This window comes from Neophocaena asiaeorientalis, unplaced genomic scaffold (assembly GCF_003031525.2).
Source record: "Neophocaena asiaeorientalis asiaeorientalis breed wild unplaced genomic scaffold, Neophocaena_asiaeorientalis_V1.1 scaffold79, whole genome shotgun sequence".
Taxonomy (NCBI): domain Eukaryota; kingdom Metazoa; phylum Chordata; class Mammalia; order Artiodactyla; family Phocoenidae; genus Neophocaena; species Neophocaena asiaeorientalis.
The window spans coordinates 3,767,089-3,785,776 of NW_020175402.1; the positions used below are offsets into that span (position 1 = coordinate 3,767,089).

General features: G+C 54.8%; 1 protein-coding gene across 4 annotated transcripts in view; it reads left to right on the forward strand.

Moving 5' to 3' along the window:
* LDLRAP1 (low density lipoprotein receptor adaptor protein 1) overlaps positions 1 to 12,542 on the forward strand; it is a 24,131-nt gene extending 11,589 nt beyond the window's left edge. For 3 of the 4 annotated variants that reach the window (XM_024766678.1, XM_024766681.1, XM_024766682.1), the window contains exons 4-9: positions 271 to 385; positions 5,821 to 5,893; positions 6,278 to 6,364; positions 6,888 to 7,018; positions 8,713 to 8,747; positions 10,510 to 12,542. In XM_024766678.1, the coding sequence (XP_024622446.1) occupies positions 271 to 385; positions 5,821 to 5,893; positions 6,278 to 6,364; positions 6,888 to 7,018; positions 8,713 to 8,747; positions 10,510 to 10,654 (586 nt within the window). In that variant the 3' untranslated portion in view covers positions 10,655 to 12,542. The remainder of the gene's footprint in view (positions 1 to 270; positions 386 to 5,820; positions 5,894 to 6,277; positions 6,365 to 6,887; positions 7,019 to 8,712; positions 8,748 to 10,509) is intronic. The other variant, XM_024766680.1, reaches the window with a different exon arrangement.
* The last annotated feature ends 6,146 nt before the right edge of the window (positions 12,543 to 18,688 follow it).

Here is an 18,688-nt window from a genome sequence, read left to right on the forward strand (position 1 = left end):
CCCGTGTCGCCTGCATTGGCAGGCGGATTCTTAACCACTGCGCCACCAGGGAAGCCCTTCCTCCAGTCTTTACCACCACTCCTTCTTGCCTAGCCTGGGTTTCCCCACTCTCCCACACCCCATGGATGGCCCAGGATGCTAGGCCCAGAGTCCCACCCTGGTGGAGTGGGATGGCAGGCTTTCTGGAACTCAGGGGAACTCTAAGGGGCTTTCGGGATGCAGTCAGGCCCCTGTGCCGGAGTCTGGTGACACTTGCCACTTGCCTTTCAGAATCTCCTACTGCACAGCAGACAAGATGCATGACAAAGTGTTTGCGTACATCGCACAGAGCCAGCACAGCGAGAATCTTGAGTGCCACGCTTTCCTCTGCACCAAGCGGAAGATGGTCAGTGGGGAGAGGCTGGGCTTGAGCAGGCTCCAGCCTCACCTTGGCAGCCCTGCCTTGGGGGCCCTGACTGGGGGGAAGGCAGGACCCAAAGGTGACATCAGTTAAAGAAAGTCTGAAGTCCCTGGGAACCTCAAGTGGGTGCTGAGAGCTGAGGGCACTGTGTAGGGCTACAGTCAGGTGGGCCACCTGTCAGGATGGGCTGCCCTCGGCTGGCCTGTGGGCAGCGACAAGCCCTCATTCCCAGTGAGTGCCCTGAGCCGCTTCCTCTCTATAATGTGATTTGATGGATTTGAGATCTGGGGCGGGAGGGGGTCTCCTGTCACTATAAGGTGCAGGGCCTTATAGGGATTAGTCTCTAGAGACTGGTGATTAGAGCTGCCCAGTGTGAAAGGCAAAGGCGAGGGCCCTCAGAGGACCCGGCTCACTGTGGCCGGAGAAGGGAGGGAAATGGCCATATTTTGGTACCTACTCTGTGCCTGTTTCAGTGGTAATCTTTAAGGTACTGTCTCATTTACTCCTCAGAGCAACTCTGCAAGGTGGGCGCTGTAACTGCGTTCATTGTTTTTATTTTTATTTATTTTTTATTTTTTGTTAATTTTTTTTTTTTTTTTTTTTGCGGTACATGGGCCTCTCACTGTTGTGGCCTCTCCCATCGCGGAGCACAGGCTCCGGATGCGCAGGCTCAGCGGCCATGGCTCACGGGCCCAGCTGCTCCGCGGCATGTGGGATCTTCCCAGACAGGGGCACGAACCCGTGTCCCCTGCATTGGCAGGCAGACTCTCAACCACTGCGCCACCAGGGAAGCCCTTATTTTTATTTTTAATGAGGAAACAGCCTCACAGAGGTCAGCTCTCTTGCTGAAGATGAGGTAGCTAGCTGTCATCTAGCAGAGGGTGCCTTTAGCTAGCAGAGGGTCTAAACCCACGTTTCTTCTCTCCCTGCATGGCTGTGAGGAGCCAGGAGTCCCTCACCCCATTTCCAGGCCGCCCTGACACATCTAGCTGGGACGAGCTGGACCTCAGTGGTCTCTGGGCTTTTGTCTTGAACTTCGTGGCAAGCAGCTGGAGGGAGTCAGCCTTTGGCATTGAAGTTTTTGTTTCTGAGGCCCCAGAGATCTGAGCATCCGCCCTGTAAGGAGGTTCCCGACATTTATTGATTTAGTATTGGCCTGTGTTAACCTCTGTGTATGAAGCCCAGAGCCCCAGTTTCTGTGCCCTGTGGTCCTTGTAGCCAAGGAGACAGGATCCGTTCCCCTCCCCATGTCATCAAGGACATATCCAGGACATCACAGTCTTAAAGTGACCCCTGCCCCGCCCAGGTTTTCTGCTCCCCCTCAGGGCCCTCTTCTCCACCTTCAGAGCCAGTGGAGCATCTTCCAGTCTCCCTCTCTGCTCTGTCATCACATTGCTATTTCTGACTCTCACCCTCCTGCCTCCCTCTCATAAGGTCCTTTGTGATTGGGCCCGCTGGGTAATCCAGGATAATCCCCCATCTCAAAGTCCTTAACTTAATCACATCTGCAAAGTTCCTTTTGACATATATAGTAACATTCACAGGTTCTAGGGATCAGAATGTGGACATTTTCCCGGGGGTGGGGTGGGGTGGGGTGGAGGGAGTACGATTCAGCCTACCGCAGGTCTTGTGGGAGGAGCACTGTAGGAGGAGACAGACCAGGGGCCTGATCCTCTGTGACCGTGGATAAGACCCTGACCTTCTTTGGGCTGCATGCCATCAACAGAATGAGGAGGTCACCTCAGTGACCTCCAGGATTGTTCTGAAAGGTCTCAGTTTCTTTTGTGCACCTGTTTCTTTCCTGCAGACTCGATGTCGCCAGCCACTCACCCGGGGCCTCCTGATGCCCTAGGTCCCTGAGCTGCGGTGGCTTCTCCCGTGACAGCCTTGTTCCCACAGAACAATCTCATTATGTCCCCATTGTTTGTCTCTTCCTCCCCACTGACCACAGCAGGCACTGGGCAGGGGCAGCTGGCCCTCAGCCATTGCTGCAGTGCAGGGGCTCCCAACATGTAGAGGCTTCCTCTGGGATGGGGAGGTCGGGGGTAAAAGAAAGTGGATGCTGGCCCAGCGGCTAAGGGAGCCTTGGGCCAGAGGACTTTAGACAGGCTTGAACAAAACCCGTCTACCCCAGGCCAAGAGGTCAGGTACTGGGGAAAACAGCCAGCCTGCTTGGTGCTGACAGCAGAGCCATCGGGCAGAGGGACAGGCTCCTACTGGACACCCAGGGCCCAGACTCTTAGCTTTTGGCCCATTCTCATCTGCATCGGGAACGGCTGGATATTGGCTTGTCCATCTCCAGCCTTTCCCACCTGGCCTCCCCATTTCAGGGAGCCCTGGGGAGGTCCCTTGGAGAGACAGCCCAGCCCAGGGCGGTGTCAGTAGACCGCCTGATGTGTGTGGTGTCCTTGTGGCTCCCAAGGCCTCAGCTGAGCCCAGGCTGCCAGTGTGTTATGGCCTTGTGGTCTGGCCACGTTGGAGACCTTGAGACTCTCAGGGCGGAGTGGATGTCTCTGCGGAGGAGGCAGGAGGTGAAATGGGCGCCTCAGTCCACATCCTGCCTGCTGGCAGGTCCCTCCACGTGCTTGCTGCTGCCTATCCCAGGCTGAGCTCTGTGTCGGGCACTGGGGACCCAGGGTGGCCGTGAAGATGCGAACCAGGCGACGGGAGAGAAGAGCCGGGATTCAGTAACGGGCATACAGGGAGCTTGGCTCTCAGGCGGAGGTTTTTAAGTCACTCTGGAGGTGGCACATGAAGCGTTCTCAGAGAAGGAGACATTTTGAGGTGGGCTTTGAGGGATGAGTAGTAAGTAGGAGTTTGCCAGGCCAAGCAAAACGGGGCAGGGTGGTGAGAGGGTGTCGGCACGTGCAGAGACACAGAGGTGCAAAGCGAAGCGGTGTGATCGGGGGTTGGGGGTTCAGATGTCACCAGAGCCTGGGTGGATGGCTAGGGAGAGTCAGCCTCAGGGGAGCCTTGAATTTGCACGCTGACGTAGCCCTCAGTCGTTCTGGCCAAGGGCCCAGAGTCTCCACATCCCCACCCTTCCTTGCTGGGCTGCCTGAATGAGCAAGAAGCCTAGGACCCACCCAGATTGAGGGGCAAATGGGTCCCTTTCTGGGTCACCCACCAGTTCAGCTCAGCTCAGGCAGCCCAACCACCTGGCCTCTCTTTCCTTGTGGCTTCTACTGGGCATGGCCAGGATAAGGTTCTGTACAAAGAAATGTTTCCATCTGCCCACCTGGGAGGCCTCAGCCAGCACTTCAGCCTCTGGGCTCTGAAGTGAGGGTGCCATTGCTGGCATCGGTGGGGAGCCCAGGGTTGCAGTACAGGTGGACTCCCTAATTCTACCTGGGGTCGGGTGCGGCAGGGCTATTCTCCCTCCCAGGCCACTGGCATTCCTCAGGTCATCCTTTCGTGCAGTGATTTATGCTTCTGGGCAGCAGGGCTGTACAGGGCACCTGGCCCGACTTGGTTTGAGAACCCGGTTGGGGTCCTGGATTCCGGGGTCCTGGCCCAGGTCTGCAGCCCTAAGCTAGACCTGGTCGCCGTGAGAAGCTAACAGCCTGGTTACCCAGAACAAGACAGGGACGTCAAAAACTGGGCAAGGCAGTACCTGGTCAGGGTAATAAGACAGACTCAGAGGCCAGAGGCACTCAGGAGGGGCAGGCTCCTGGCCTGCGGAGTCAAGGAGGGCTTTTCGGTGGGCAGGCCTGAGCAATCCTTCCATCGCTAGTGCCCAGATTCCTGCAGTTGCCCAGGAAAACGGGGCCCACCGCCTCCCAGTCTCTGCCCAGCCTGGGCTTTCAGCCACCTGCACGCATCTGCGTCTTGAGTTATATTTGGTTTAACTTGCAGCTCAGGACTCCGGGGTGAAAGGGCGGGGATGTATGCAAATGAACAAGCAGATTTATGCAAAAGCAGTGTCGGGCTTGTGCCCTCAGATTTCCTGGAGGCAAAAATAATGGCGTTCCCATCTCCCTGCCACACTGGGTGACCAGCCCTTGCTTGGGTGTATAGTGATCTGACTCTGGCTGGTAATTAGCCCATATTTTTATTTCATGGGCAATTCTCAATGGTAACTGGGTCTATTAAACTTGATCCAGACGTGACAGCTTAAATTGTAAACAGCTGTGAAGAGTTTCATCCTTAATTACCATATTTAAGTTTTGCCATAAAGCGCCCGTACTTCCATCAAAAATGTAAATGACAGAGACATTCAAATGAGATTTTATCTTCGTGAAATTTAATTGGCATGGATCAGTCAGCTTGTTTAGGGATTTTAAATTTTAAAAAAATTTTAAAGGCAGTAGCCACAGATTCATTTCTCAATTAAATTGAGTTGTCTGGCGGAGGCGAAGGGAGTGGAGCCGAGGCAGGTTAGGCCTGAACATGTTGTACACTTACTTGAAAGAGTCTGGCGGCTTTCTTCCCCAGGCCGAGCTTGCAGAGGACGCTACATGTCGCTTCCGGCTACAGTTCCGAGCTCTGGGACTTCCACTCCCAGAAGCTGAGCTGATTAACCCTGAACTGGAATCAGAGAGGAAAGGGCTGAGTTGAAGGTGGGCTAAGGGTAGGTCCTGGCTGGAGTGTAAGGCCTCAGGAGACCTGCCCCTGGGCAAATGCAATTCAGCCACCATCCTAGACACCCCTGGAGGGCTCTGGGAATCAGGGGTGTTCAGAGTCGATGCTTGCCTTCAGGGAGCACCCAGGTGGGGTGACACAGGCATGTGAGCTGGTGACACTTTCATATGCGTGACACCAGAGAGAGGTAGGCAGGGCTGTGGAAGCCCAGCGCCTGTGACGCGACATGACGTGACGTGAGAGAGGTGGTGACATTTGAGTTGGGTTTGAAGGAGTAGATGGGAGTCCCCCAGGGGTCGAGGGACAAGGTGTGGCCCTTCTTTACAGGTGGGTTATGGCACTGGATGGTTTTAGTCTTCTGCCCTGGGCCCTCATTGACATATTGCTCCTGCCAGGAAATGTAGAAGCCTCCTACTGCCTTTCTGGCATTCAGTTATAAGCCCCTCTGACCCAGCATAGTAGTAACCAGAGTCTAATCTTTGCCTCTCCAGCTGTGGCTCATTCAGGCAGTGGCGGGGCCCTTTCCAACTCTGGCTTTTCTGTTCTCTCATTTTAAGGACTAAGTTACTATGTACAGTCCTCAGGTAATTAGAGAGGACTTCTCGGAAGAAATAAGCCTCACAGTTAATTGCATTTAGGGGAACTCAAAGGCGAAGGAAAAAAGTAGAGGTGAATAGCCATTGCCAAGGTGGGGATTGGAGTACCCGTGGGAATCTTGGCTGGGCTTCACGTAGTGCAGGCATTCCAGAGCCTGGGACAGTCCCTGGGCCTCCAGTTGAGACTTGCGTTTACCTGCCTAACACTGTACCCCTCCCCCGACCCCACTTCCTGTTTTTCAGGCCCAGGCTGTCACCCTCACAGTAGCCCAGGCCTTCAAAGTCGCTTTTGAGTTTTGGCAGGTATCCAAGGAAGGTGAGTCTTGTTTGTGGACAGGGTGGGTGGGGTGTACAGGGGCGTTGAAGAAGACCAGCAGAGCAGTAGGGGCGGGGAGGATGGTCAAGGCTCCCGAGTCAGGCCTGGACTGATCGTCAGCTTCATCGCCTATCTGGTTTGTGGCTTTGCACAGGCCCCTTCACCTCCGAGTCTCAGTTTCCCCATCTGAAGAACTGGGAGCAGTTGTCTCCCTCCCCCAGGGTCCTTGTGAGGATTAAGTGAAATATGCAGAGTTTCTTTTCTCCATTCTGGAGACCTAACACCTGCCCCCTGAGATTGGCCACAGCCTACCCCTGCCCAGTGATGGCTAGGGATGGAGTGCTGGGGTCGGGGGCTCCAACCCGCTGTGCCTTGGTCCCACAGAGAAGGAGAAGAGGGAGAAAAGCAGCCAAGATGGAGGGGACATCTTGGGGGGTGGCCGCCGAGACAGCACCCCTTCGCTGAAGAGCCGTGAGTCTTGGGCGGGGGAGGGGCTGCAGGGCATGGTACCCTTCATCCAGAGGGCCCCCCTCCCTCCTGGGCTGGGGTAAACTCCTGGGTTTTTATCTTTGTTTTGGTGTTAAATAAATAATGCTTGTTTATTATAGAGAAATTAGCAAATGCAGGTAAAGGGGAAAAATCACTTGTTTTGGTGCATGTTCCTCCAGATATGTCCCTATACAGGTATATAAATCTGTGTATACATCTCTCCCTATACACTTTACATCTTGTTGTGTGATCTCTTAAAAAACTTAATACCTGTTGTGAATATGGGTTTCAGCCTAAACCATGAGTGGGAGAGAGCTTCCCACCCTGTGGGCAGCTGTCCAGCTGCTTCGGGAGGTGCAAGGGTGGGGCTCTGGGTGGTCTGGGTGATAGGGCTGGAAAGGCCCTGCCCAAGGAGGGAGTTGGGACCAGGGTAGCCCAGGAGGCTCCAGGATGGGGCTGGGGGACAGGAACCTCCTCTCCTCCTGACGCACCTGACCCCTCATAGTGGTCGCCACTGGGAACCTGCTGGACCTGGAAGAGACAGCCAAGGCCCCGCTGTCCACGGTCAGCGCTAACACCGCTAACGTGGACGAGGCACCTCGACCTCAAGCCTTAAACAGCAGCAGTGTTGTCTGGGTGAGTGGTCGTGTGGCCTGGGGACCCCCCAGGATCCAGTGAGCCTTGGCCTGATCCCTGGATGAGACCTAAGGCAGCTCCAAGGTGCAGACCCTGGAGCCCGTGACTTGCAGGCCTCCAGGAGGGCCTGACCCAGCCCAGCAGCCAGACCCAGGGTAGGGGATGAACAATGTCCCCTTTGAACCTAGGGCTGCATCCCCAATAGCCTTGGCTCCCGGCACAGCTGTCTCCTCACAATGCCTGGCCTCTTGGCCTGAGCATCCATGGCTCTGCCCACTGCCGGACCAACCAAAGGCCCCCTTGTTCTCGGCATGGGCACTTCGCTCCTGAAGCCTCTCCCCCTCGGCCCCCTGAACGAGGAGCCTGAGACTCAGGCAGGCAGCCTGGCCCTCGACTCACTCTGTGACCCGGGGCAAGCACTCTGACCTCTCTCTGTCTCAGCTTTTTCACTTCTTCAGTGATGATGATGACCTCTGCCTGCAGAATCTCCCAGAGGAACATATTTTTTTAATTTAAAAAATTAGAAATTTTTTTCATTTGGAAATAATTTCAGACTGATAAAAAATTACAGAAATGGTACAAAGAATTCCTGTTCCTCTTCATACAGATTCCTCCATTGTTAACATCTTACATAACCACGTTACAAAGATCAAAATTGTTAACATTTATGCAACACTTATATAATCTACAGACCTGATTCACATTTCTCCACTTGTCCCTCCAATGTCCTTTTTCTAGTCCAGGATCTATTGCAGAATGACATGTTACTTTACTTGTCATGTCTCTCTTTTTTTTTTTTTTTTTACATTTTTGCAAAATCTTTTTTTTAATCTATATTAGAGTATAATTGCTTTACACTGTTGTTTTAGTTTCTGCTGTACAACAAAGTGAATCAGCCACATGTATACATATATCCCCATATCCCCATATCCCCTCCCTCTTGAGCCTCCCTCCCACCCTCCCTATCCCACCGCTCTAGGTTGTCACAAAGCGTCAAGCTGATCTCCCTGTGCTATGCACGTCTCTTTAATTTTAAAAATCTGGAACATTGATGGACTTGAAAACCTATCAAATCCCATTGCCTGTTGGGGGCCACCCAGTGTCCCCCAAGCAGGCACCGCGAGCCTGTTCTCTGCAGTCTGGGAACCAGCCTTGCCACCTGCCCGTCCTCCCGGAGGCTGTGGAGGGAGCCTTGCCCATTGTTTTCCCACCTAGGCTGTGGCATTCCTGCCATCAGCTATCCCTTGTGAGCTTGGAATTTGGGCTCAGCTTCTGAAAGTGGGTGAAAGCAAGAAAACCTTCTTCGCATCCTCCCTCTTGGAATTTGAAAGCTGTAGAGGTCGTCCGGTCCAACCCCCTCATTTTGTGGAAGGAAAAGCTGAGTCTCAAAGAGGAGCAGTGACTTGCCCAAGGTGTTGCTGAGTCGTGGCAGAGCTGGGAATTGAACCCCCAGGTCTTTAGGCACCTAGGTGCCCTTTCTCCTGTCCCACATCCCAGGTTTGGGTCCCTGTGCTGAGATGCTGGTGGCAGTAGCCAGGTGGAAGGCCTGCCTGTGCCTGTTCCTCTAGGCGCCCACCAGACTCCTACGCTTGTGTGCCACGTCCCTATAGCTTACCCAGGGCTGGGACAAGTCCTGGCTGTGAGCACGGGCTCCCCCTCTGCGGGTTCTTATCTCCTGCTTTGTTTTCCCCAAGGAGCTGGATGATGGCCTGGATGAAGCATTTTCAAGGTAACGTTAGGTGGGCTCCTGGTGCTGGGGGAGGAGGCCTGGCACTTGGGGGTTGGTCTCCAGGGCCCTTTGCCATGTCTGAGAATGTGAACTCTGACCTTCCCCAGAGCAAAAATCTCAACTCAGATACCTCCAGGGGTGGGGAGCTCACTGTCTGGCTAGGTCTGCCAGAAAGTTCTTGCTGTTGAATCAAAAGCTATTCCTGGTGACCGCTCTACCACAGGTTGAGCTGAACTGAACACACTACAGCTCAGGTTGGCTTCCTCTTCCTACACCTGGTGTAGCCTTCAGAAATGGGCTTTTTTGCAGGCTTTGTTCCTTCCAGAGGTTTTGCATTTATGGAAAGGGGCAGGGAGAAGGCAGTGTTTTGTTTTTGTTTTTTTTTTTGCAGTATGCGGGCCTCTCACTGTTGTGGCCTCTCCCGTTGCGGAGCACAGGCTCCGGATACGCAGGCTCAGCGGCCATGGCTCATGGGCCCAGCCGCTCTGCGGCACGTGGGATCTTCCCGGACCGGGGCACGAACCCGTGTCCCCTGCATCGGCAGGTGGACTCACAGCCACTGCGCCACCAGGGAAGCCCAAAGGCAGTGTTTAATTAAGCCCATGGAGCATTACGTAGAGGAGGGATGTGAGTCCCATTAGGAGATACTTGGTCTAACCAGAGGCTGGTGGCATTTCCCCTTTTCCCAGGGGCCATCTCTGTCCATGGCTGCCTTCAGCTTGGGGACACACCACCAAGAAGGCTGGCTGAGGAGAGGCCTGGGCAGCTCAGGCTTCCGAGCACTGGGCCCTGGTCAGCCAGGCTTTCCTTTCTCCCTTGGGACCCTCAGAAGCCCCCTACAGCCCTCCCCCGCTTCCCCATCCCCTTCCTGCCAGAACCAGTGGAAACCTCTCGGTGCAGCCCAGGTCGGGGGAGTGGCGTGTGTGGCCCCTTCATGATTCTTTTTACCATCTTCCCAGCTTCTCTGGCTGACTACAACCCCCTTGATTGAAGGAAATCTTTCATTCACTTTTTCCAGATGACTAAAGTGTCTTGTGCCCTTAATGAACAACTTGGAAAATCAGCAAAGCGTTAAACAGGAAATAACACCATCCCATAATCCCACAGCCCTGACTTTGGGGCTTAATTCACGCTAATCCTATACATAGACATTTTTTTGCATTGATCAGCTCATCATATTTGCATTTGGGGATCCTGATTTTCACTCACTGCTGGGGTATCAGGAGCATTTGTCCAGGCTGTTAAAAACTGCTTGTAAACACCTCATTCACTGACTGCCTCATGTTCTTTTAAGGACGTGGGCCATAATTTATTTAACTCTCCCTATTCTTGGTACGTTCAGTTGTGCCCCTTTTTGAATTTCCTTTGTGAACAGCAGTGTTGAACGTAGTTAAGCCAGTGGTCTTCCATGGTTGCCTCAGGCTCTCTCCCACGCATGCCCCTCTCGGCGCTGGCAGCGCTGCCCTTTCTCCTCTTTCCTGATGGAGCTGTGGATGGTGTGGGTGCCCCAGCCTCTCCGTGGTGGGAACGCCACTGCCTGCCCCACAGTTTTCTGAGCCCCTTGACCCTCAAGGGTAGGCTCTCTGGTTAGAGGCGCCACCTCTACTGACATCCGGGTCTTGCTTCTTTGGCCATGTGTCCTGCCGTTTTCCCACCCACGTCCTCTCACTTCTGACCCTGGAGCTGGCCAGGCTGGACCGGCTCCTCGGGGCCCCGCCAGCCCCTTGCCTGGGCCCCCGGCTCACACAGCTCTGCCTTCCAGGCTTGCCCAATCTCGGACGAACCCTCAGGTCCTGGACACTGGACTGACAGCACAGGACATTCATTACGCCCAGTGCCTCTCGCCTGTCGACTGGGACAAGCCTGACAGCGGTGGCGCCAAGCCAGATGACCTCTTCAACTTCTGAGGCCTGGGGCTGGCAGGACACGTGACAAACCAAAGCCACCCGTGTCGGGGGCGGGGGCCAGCTCCAGGACCCCCAGCCAGTGTCCTTCAGTCGGCAGCGCTGTCAGTCTGCAGATCAGAGCTGCAACCAGTCAAGCAGAGGGAAGGAGAGATTCTTTCTTAACCCCTTTCTTTCTCTGAGAACTGAAAGATGCCTTGAATATTTATTCAGTGACTCCTGGTTCAACTCAGAAGCTGGTTTTGCATCAGGCACGAGCGCAGCGTTATAACCAGCTTTCTGCCCTCTCTTGAGCGAGCTCTGCTCCACTGTGGGTGTCAGGATGGTGGCCAAAGCATTTCTTGTCCCTTCTCTTCAAGGGCCCAGATTTCCCTGGAGGTGCCCTTGCTCCTTACTGAAAGTAGTCGGATCGTTCATTTCTGTCATCCTTTGAGCACAGGAGGGCAACACAGCCGCGGGAGGAGATTGACATCCAGCCCGCCTTCCGTGGGGGGCCCAGCGGGCCGGGGCTTGGGCTCCTGGCCCTGGGGGCTCTCAGAGACAGAGGGGCAGACCCTGACCAAAGACAACACGTGGCAGGCACTTTAAAGCACACACAGCAGGTGTGGCCCCCAGCTCCTCGATGGTGCTTCGTCGCATAGAGCTTTCTTTCTGCCCTTCTTCCGAGAGACGAGGCCCAAAGTCCCCGGCAGTGCTTGGAACCGGTGTAACTGGCTGCCCTGGACTCCCAGAGTCTGCCTGCGGCCGTGGGGTCATCTGTGTGGCCGCCTCCTGCAGAGCTCCCGTCCCGCCCTTCCCCCTCCACGTGGATGAAGGTTTCCCGCGCTGCTATTTGGTCTGAGCCCCACCTCCCCGTACTTCTTGAGATAGTGCGTGAAACCTAACACCTAGATTTGTTTGCGAATGTTTGGTTGCCAGTTTCTAGATGAGGAAACTGAGACCGCACGCGTGGAAGGGGCAGAGTCAAGAGTAGAACCCAGATCTGGTGCCACAGCTGCCTTCTCACCCACACCTCTCAACTCACACCTCCTTTCTTCTAGCTTTGTTGTCCTCCCAGGAACCAAAAAGCCCCAGCTATTTTCTGACCAAAATGTGTTTCATAACAAACCATCTGGTGCCTTTACTCACATAACTGGCATGAGCCCGTGTGCCCTGCTAGCTGTCTCGCTGTTGATTTCTGTGAAAATGGAAGTGTTTGAAGTCTGCTAATTCAGAGGGTGAAACAGAACCAAACTTCGTATGCATCACGCTGTTCCTTCCTGATGCTCCGACCCCAGGTCGGGGACGTACCAGCAGCAGCCTGTCTTCAGAGTCTCCCCTCCTCTCCTATCACCCCCATGGGGCTCCCAGCAAAGCTGCCAGCACGTTCTTCGTCCTCAGGTGCCTCCCAGGCCCGGCTTTACCAAGCTTAAGTCTCTGGTGACAGTTGGAGCAGGTTTCACCAGCCCAGGAAACACACCGTTTCTTAGAATCTACGTATCTAACTAAGCATCTGAATCAAACCACAGAGACAGGAGTGCCTGGGTGAGAGGTGGGGTGGGATTGCCTTTATCAAAATGTAAAGATAACTTCCGTTCCCTGGCCCAGCTCCTGCACCCCCGCTGCCCACCCCAGATCTCCTTGGTATCAGCCCCTGTATTTGTCGTGAGGCAGCGGGGCTTGGGCCTGACACAGGCCACCCTTGGCACAAGGGTCCAGGAGACCTGAGAAAGGCTGTGCTGTGTTTGTGTGAGTCTCCATGGGGCCTTCATCTGGTCTCTGGCCAACAGTGGTCAGTGTGCTCCCCTTGTGTCTACAGATAAGTTTTGTTGTGCTTTACTTTGTGTTGCTGTAAAGGAAGTTCTAATGAGGAAAAAAATAAGTAATAAATGTTCTCTTTTTGAAATACAAAGAGCACTTGCATGGAGTGTCGTGGTAGCCACGTAGGAGCGTGGCCTTGGGCAGCCCCTGCCCTGGGTGGTTGGAGCAGTGGTGGCCACAGACCCAGACATGGGGGATAATGGTCTGTGATCCCCTAGATGAAGCCCCAGGGCCCCCTTTCCACCAGGCAGATGGGTTGTGCGATGAGGTCATCTCTGGATAGCTTAGTGAGCTCAGCGCTGGAGAGGCCTCTGAAAACCTAGGTCAAGGCCTCCTAACCAGGGTCTGTGACCCCTTGAAATGTACATTATGCGTGTGGCCACACATACATTTTTCTTGGGGATGGTGTCTCTCATTTCCATCACATTCTCAAATGAGTCCATGACGTTTATTCATTTGACAGACTTTGTACTAAACACAAACCAGGCCTGGGATTCAGTGCTGGGGACAGCAGTCCAGACACCCTCCCTGTCCATGTGGACTCAGAACGTGTGGCTTGGATGTGACTGGGGACTAGGGTGGGGGATGAAGGAAAGTGTGTTTTCGTGACTTGGGAGACCCAAGGTCTAGCTCTGGCTCTGCCACCTGGGGCTGTGACACTGGATCAGTCACTTCTTTCCTTGAGCCTCAGTTTCCCCATCTGGGAAGAGGGTACAACAATCACCACCCTTTCTGCCTCCCTGGGTTTTGTGAGATTCGGGTGACAATTATCATATTGTTGGTGATGTACTTAGATGGCTCAAAGCTTATCTCAGAGCAAAAGGCAATTGGGACCACATACATTTAAGGAAGTCAAAGTAAAATTGATAATAACAGGGGCTACTGTTAACTGAGCTCTTCGTCTGCGCCCAGGGCCGTGCCAGGCTCTCAAGTCTAGCTCATCGCGGCGCTCCTGTTGAGCCCCGTGGTGCTAGCTCCCTTTCCTGCTGCAGGCACCAAGGCTGCAGGTGCTGCTGCCAAGGCTTGACAGACCACAGCCCAGACTCCGATCTCTGTGGCCCTTGACTCTGCCATGTCCTGATCCCCCGGGAGCCACGTCTGCAGTCATGCTGCCTGTGGCCTCCTGTAGAGCCGCGCAGAAAGGCCGCTCTCTTCAAGCTCCAGTGGGGTCTTCTCGGACATTTATCTCTTTGTCCCTTTCAAATAGTGGTCATAAAAATACCCGGAACCCAGGGGCGGAGACCTCTGATATCAGCCGTCGGGCAGACTGGCTGTGAATTCTGAGTGGATGGTAGATGACTAAGAAATTCTCTCCTTTCTTCTTCTCCCATAATCTGAGAAGACACTCAACAAGTCCGTCTTTCGGTTTAAATTTGGCCAATGCCTTTAGTCTCCGGATGTCTCAAATTATGAATCCTGAGCACTCGCCATCTGCTCTTTCACGCATAACGGATGAAGCTGCAGAGAACAAAGTCGCCTTTCAGATTTGATGTGACCTTCAGCTTCACTGGGTGGATGTTGGGCTCTCCTCTCCCAGGGGGAGAGCCCATCCCAATTAAATCTCTCCAAGGACTTTCTGACAAGCCCGGAGAGTGAATCTGGGCAAATTCTGGGCCCTCGGTGCTTGTCTGGGGTCTGTTCTTCACCTGGCCTTCTTCCCTCTACCACTCCCTGTGCACGGAGTACAGAGGTGGCCTCTTTGTCATCAGGGAGTGAGCTTTTCCCCAGGGCGTACATGCCAGGCCCTGTTAGTCCTTTACGCCTAACATCAGAGATACTAGTCTAACAACCATGCCAGGAGGTGGGTGGTCCTAGTACCATTTTCAAGATGGGACAGCTGAGGGTCAAGGAGGATAAGTGAATTGACCAAAATCTCACAGCCAGTAAGGAATGGACCTTGGATTTGAACCCCAGTCTGCCTGACGCCAGAGCTTGTATATTTCCACAGCACTACCTACCCTGTAGAGTGAAGGGCAAACCCAAGCTGAGCTGCCCGTGTCCTGTTCTGGGGAGCCTCTACCATGGCACAGATGGGAGCGGCAGGGCCCAGGCCAGGCTAGGGACCTGGGGCAGGGGCCGTCTTCACAGACTGGTGGAAATAGATCTTTCCCACTGCTAGGGGGTGCCCTTGGGGCTGCTTCTCTGGACATGACCAGTTGAGGACTTGGCAGCGTGTGTCTCATCACATCAGGGCCCTGTCTTGGCCCCAGCCAGCATTGCCCAGCCTATGTTTGTGTGGGGTGGGCAGAGGCCCAGAGTGAGCTTTGGTGTCCCTCCGAGGGGGAAGGTGTCCTCTGGGAGCAGACTCAGTGTGTCGGGGTGGTGAATGCCAGCCTCAGAGGGCCCGGGAAGGAGGGGAACACATCTCTGGAATGCTGGCAGCATCTGAACCCGTTAACTAGTTTAAGCTGCTACGCAGTGACTGTGCTAGGAGGCATTATTAGCCCATTTTAGAGACGATGACACTGAGGCCCACAGTGTTTATGTGACCTGCCAGCCTCACACAGCTGGGAAGAGGCAGGCCTGGGATGCAGAGCCCCTGTGTTCTCCACTGTCGCAAGGTGACCCTGCCCCTCTGCAGATTACTGGAACGTTTGGACAACACAATGTCCTCGCTTACTTAGGAGCTTCTGAGCCCAACACATGGGTGCTGGGTCAAACCGGTGCCTTTGCTTCCAGCCAAGACAGATGTGGGCTGTGTCCTAAGTCCTTGTTGCCAAGCGACAATTCTGACCACAACTCCTGAGCCCCAGCACGGGGTAGGGCTGCCGGGACCTGTCTTGACCTCTTCACAGGCCAGGGTTTGCGGGTCCTGGTGCCCTGGAAAGCTCCTGGGCGTGGGCTAGGTTTGTACCACACCACGGGGACATTAGAAGTCAGAGCTGGAAGCCAGGGAGAATTCCTGGAAGAGCGGTGTTCCAGCTGGGCCTTGAAGGAGGGGAGAAAGGTTGGGAGCTCTGAGACGCCAGGGCTGGGTCTGATTCACCTGAACCTCAGTGCCCAGCATAGCACCTGGCACAGAGTGGCCGTCAGTGAATCGAGTCAGCTCATCAAAAGGGGGACAACCAGCCCAGCTTCCTGTGAGAACCTGCTGAGAGCAGGGGCAGCCTCAGATTGGCAGGCAAGGCTGGAGTCTCTGCAGCCCAAAGATCCACTTCGCAGGTTATCAGTTCTGAAGGCAAAGCCACTCGATGGTCAGCTTCCCCATGCACACCTGGCTTTGGCTCTCTGGGTCTCCATCACGCAGCCAGCAGCCAAGCACGCCCAGCCCAGCCTGGTTTTGTAAAACATGTGGTCCACTTCTCTGCCCTGACCAAAGATCTTGATTTTCAAAATGTCTTCAAAGCAGGAGTCTAGAATTTTCGGAGCCAGAAGAGCCATAATGGTCCTCCAGCCCACCTTCTTTGCTTATAGTCGGGGACTGGGGCCCACGGAGGGACGGGCCATGTGGGCAGTTGAGAAGCAGAGCTGAGATGGGAGTGTTATTCTTTTCCAGGGGCCGCATGTCCTGTCCCCCATCCACCCCATAGAAAGAGAGGTCCCTTCCCTTCCCCACGTGTGCTGGGAGGGCCGATGCGCTTGAGGTCTGCAGGGCTTGTGGGGAAGTGGAAATGATTATGATAAGAAGAGGCTGGAGAAAGGGCATTGGTGAATTCTCAAGCACGTAATAAGCATCAGCTCATCACCCGTCTCTTCACTGCGCCTCCTCCAGGGCCCCAAGGGCTCATCTGCTGCTCGAGCTGCTGGCACAGACCCCTGGAAGAGAGAGCAGAGAGCTGTGATTATGAGCACGGCCCCTGGAGCCAGACTGGGTTTGAATCTCAGGTTTGCCACTTATTAGGCATGTAAATGACTGAAGAGCAGTTGACTTAATAGTCTGGGTCTCAGTTTACTCCTGTATAAAATAGGATGATCACAGCACCATCCACACGGGATGTTTTGAGGAGCTAATGAATGAGCTGGTACTTGTGAGGTGCTGAGAACTCCGCCCACTGTGGCTGTCAATTGCTGTGAGGGCTGCTGGGGGAGGGGGGACATGCAGGACCAGTCTCACCACAGGGCTGTGGCCCCACCCAAGATGGCAAAGGCGGGCACTTCTCTGGCAGTCCAGTGGTTAAGACTCCACACTTCCACTGCAGGGGGTACGGGTTCGATCCCTGGTCGGGGAACTAAGATCCCTCATGCTGCGTGACATGGCCCGAAAAATAAAAAAGATGGCAAAGGGGGAGGAGACATGTCCTACCAGCTTCCATCCTGATGCCACCCAAGTGCACGCTCTGGCCCTTCCCTACCATCAAAGTGTGCCCCAGGAAAAACTCCAGAAACTTCAATATCCAGTCAGGATTCAGGCAAGAATACCTTCCACTCTAGCTGTTTCAAGTAGGAAATAAATCTCAATATATTCGGCTCACGAAACCACTGGGAGGGCTGGGGGTGTGAAGGAGGCCCCGCAAGGGTTCAGGGAATCAGGAAAGGCTGGAGCCGAGGGAGCTGCAGCCAGTGGCCCGGCGGCTCTCTGCTCCTAAGGTTGGTTCTGTGAGATCCAATCTCACTGGCAGAAGCCGATGTGAAGCCTGCTGGCCAAGGGAGGTGCGAAAAGTGGTTCACAGGCGTCCAGCCTCCGAGAGGGCACGTAGAAAGGGAGAAAGAAGGCGCTGAGACCACCGGGCACCCCGTTCTCCCCTGACACTCCTGTGGGAGGTGGGGGACAGGGAAACCGGGGTGCTGGGCCAGAGGAAACCTCACCACCGTGTGGACTGTCAGATGCTGTGTTGAGAGCAGACACATGTTATCTTCGATCCTCACGACAGCCGTGTGAGAGACAAGACTGAGAGGTGAAGTGACAGGACCAGGGCTGGACCCCAGGTCTGTATGCACATCAGCTTGGACCCTGCCTCTGGATGCTCCCTGAGCCAGGCTGGCGGTCAGGAGTGATTCGTTCAGCACCCATTGACTGAGCACCAACCATACACACCAGGCTGGCTGCCGGGTGCTTGGAGCATGGCAACAAACAAAACAACGAAGATCCCATCCCACGGAGTTGCATTCCACTGGGGGAGGGGGATAGTGACCCTCCCCGCTCCCCAAAAATGTAGAAGTAATCTGTGTGGTGCTCAGTACTAGGAAGAAAAAAAAAAAAGCCAGGGCTGGGGATAGAGGGGGAGGCGGGCAGTGCTGCTTTATACAGGGGTGGGAGGTCAGGGAGGTTTGAGCAAAGGACCTAACGAAAGTGGGAGGAAAGAGCGCTTGAGACAGAAGACACAGCAAGTGTACCCCCTCCTCGGCCCCGCCCCAGGCAGGGGGGAGAGTGAGATGTGAGAGAACAGAAGGGGCGAGGAGGTCAGTGTGGCCGGAAGGAGAGAGCTGGGAGATGAGGTCAGAGAGCAGGTGGGCACCGGGGACCTGGGGCAGGGGCGGGGGCTTCTGACTTCCTTGAGATGGAGTGGGAGGTCTGTGCAGAGAGAGACAAGATCACAGAGGCTGCAGAGACCCCCGGGGGCTGGGGCAGTCGTCCAGGGTCAGGCCCAAGAGAAAGCGGGCTCAGGGCTAGAAAAGGGGTGGGTGGGAGCTTGACAACGGGATGCACTTCCTCCTCTGTTTCCGACGGAGGCCTGGGTTTGAGGCGTCCCCGAGTCTGTGAGTCTGGGTCCCGGGCTTGTGCATCCTTGTGTGATGTGGAGGGCTGGTGTCTCCAGGTCCCTGCCGGCGTCAGGCTGTGGCGCGAGTGTCCCCGGGCACGTGTGTCATTCCTCTGGAAGTGAGCCTGTGTCAACTCTGTGGTCTGTGTTGTGCTGCAGGCGTGCGTATCTGAACGTGAGTATGTGGACGTCTGGTCTGGTGGGGAGCAGGCCTGTGTATTTCTTTGTGCATGTGTGGGTGCCTGCTTGTCTGTAGGGGGCAGCAATGGGGAATGTCTTTGATTTTGGCCCCTTCACTACTATCTAGTTCCCCTGCTTCCTCGACGTTCTGCAGAGCTCAGCTCTAATTTTTACAGCAAATCCGAACAGATGCCCCTGGGACCCAGGGGGGTTGGCATATGCTTCCTGGGGACTTGGGTTGAAGGTCTGTCCCGTGGGGTTATCTGACAGCTGAAGTAGGGAGGATGCCCAGCCCCTGGTTCCCGCATTGGCAGTGTTTTAAACCCAGAGGCCCCCTCCCTTCCCAGGGACCAAGTTGGACCAGGGCTTTCACCACCCAGTTAGGAAGACTGTCTGAAGTTTGGGCCCTGCCAGCCCT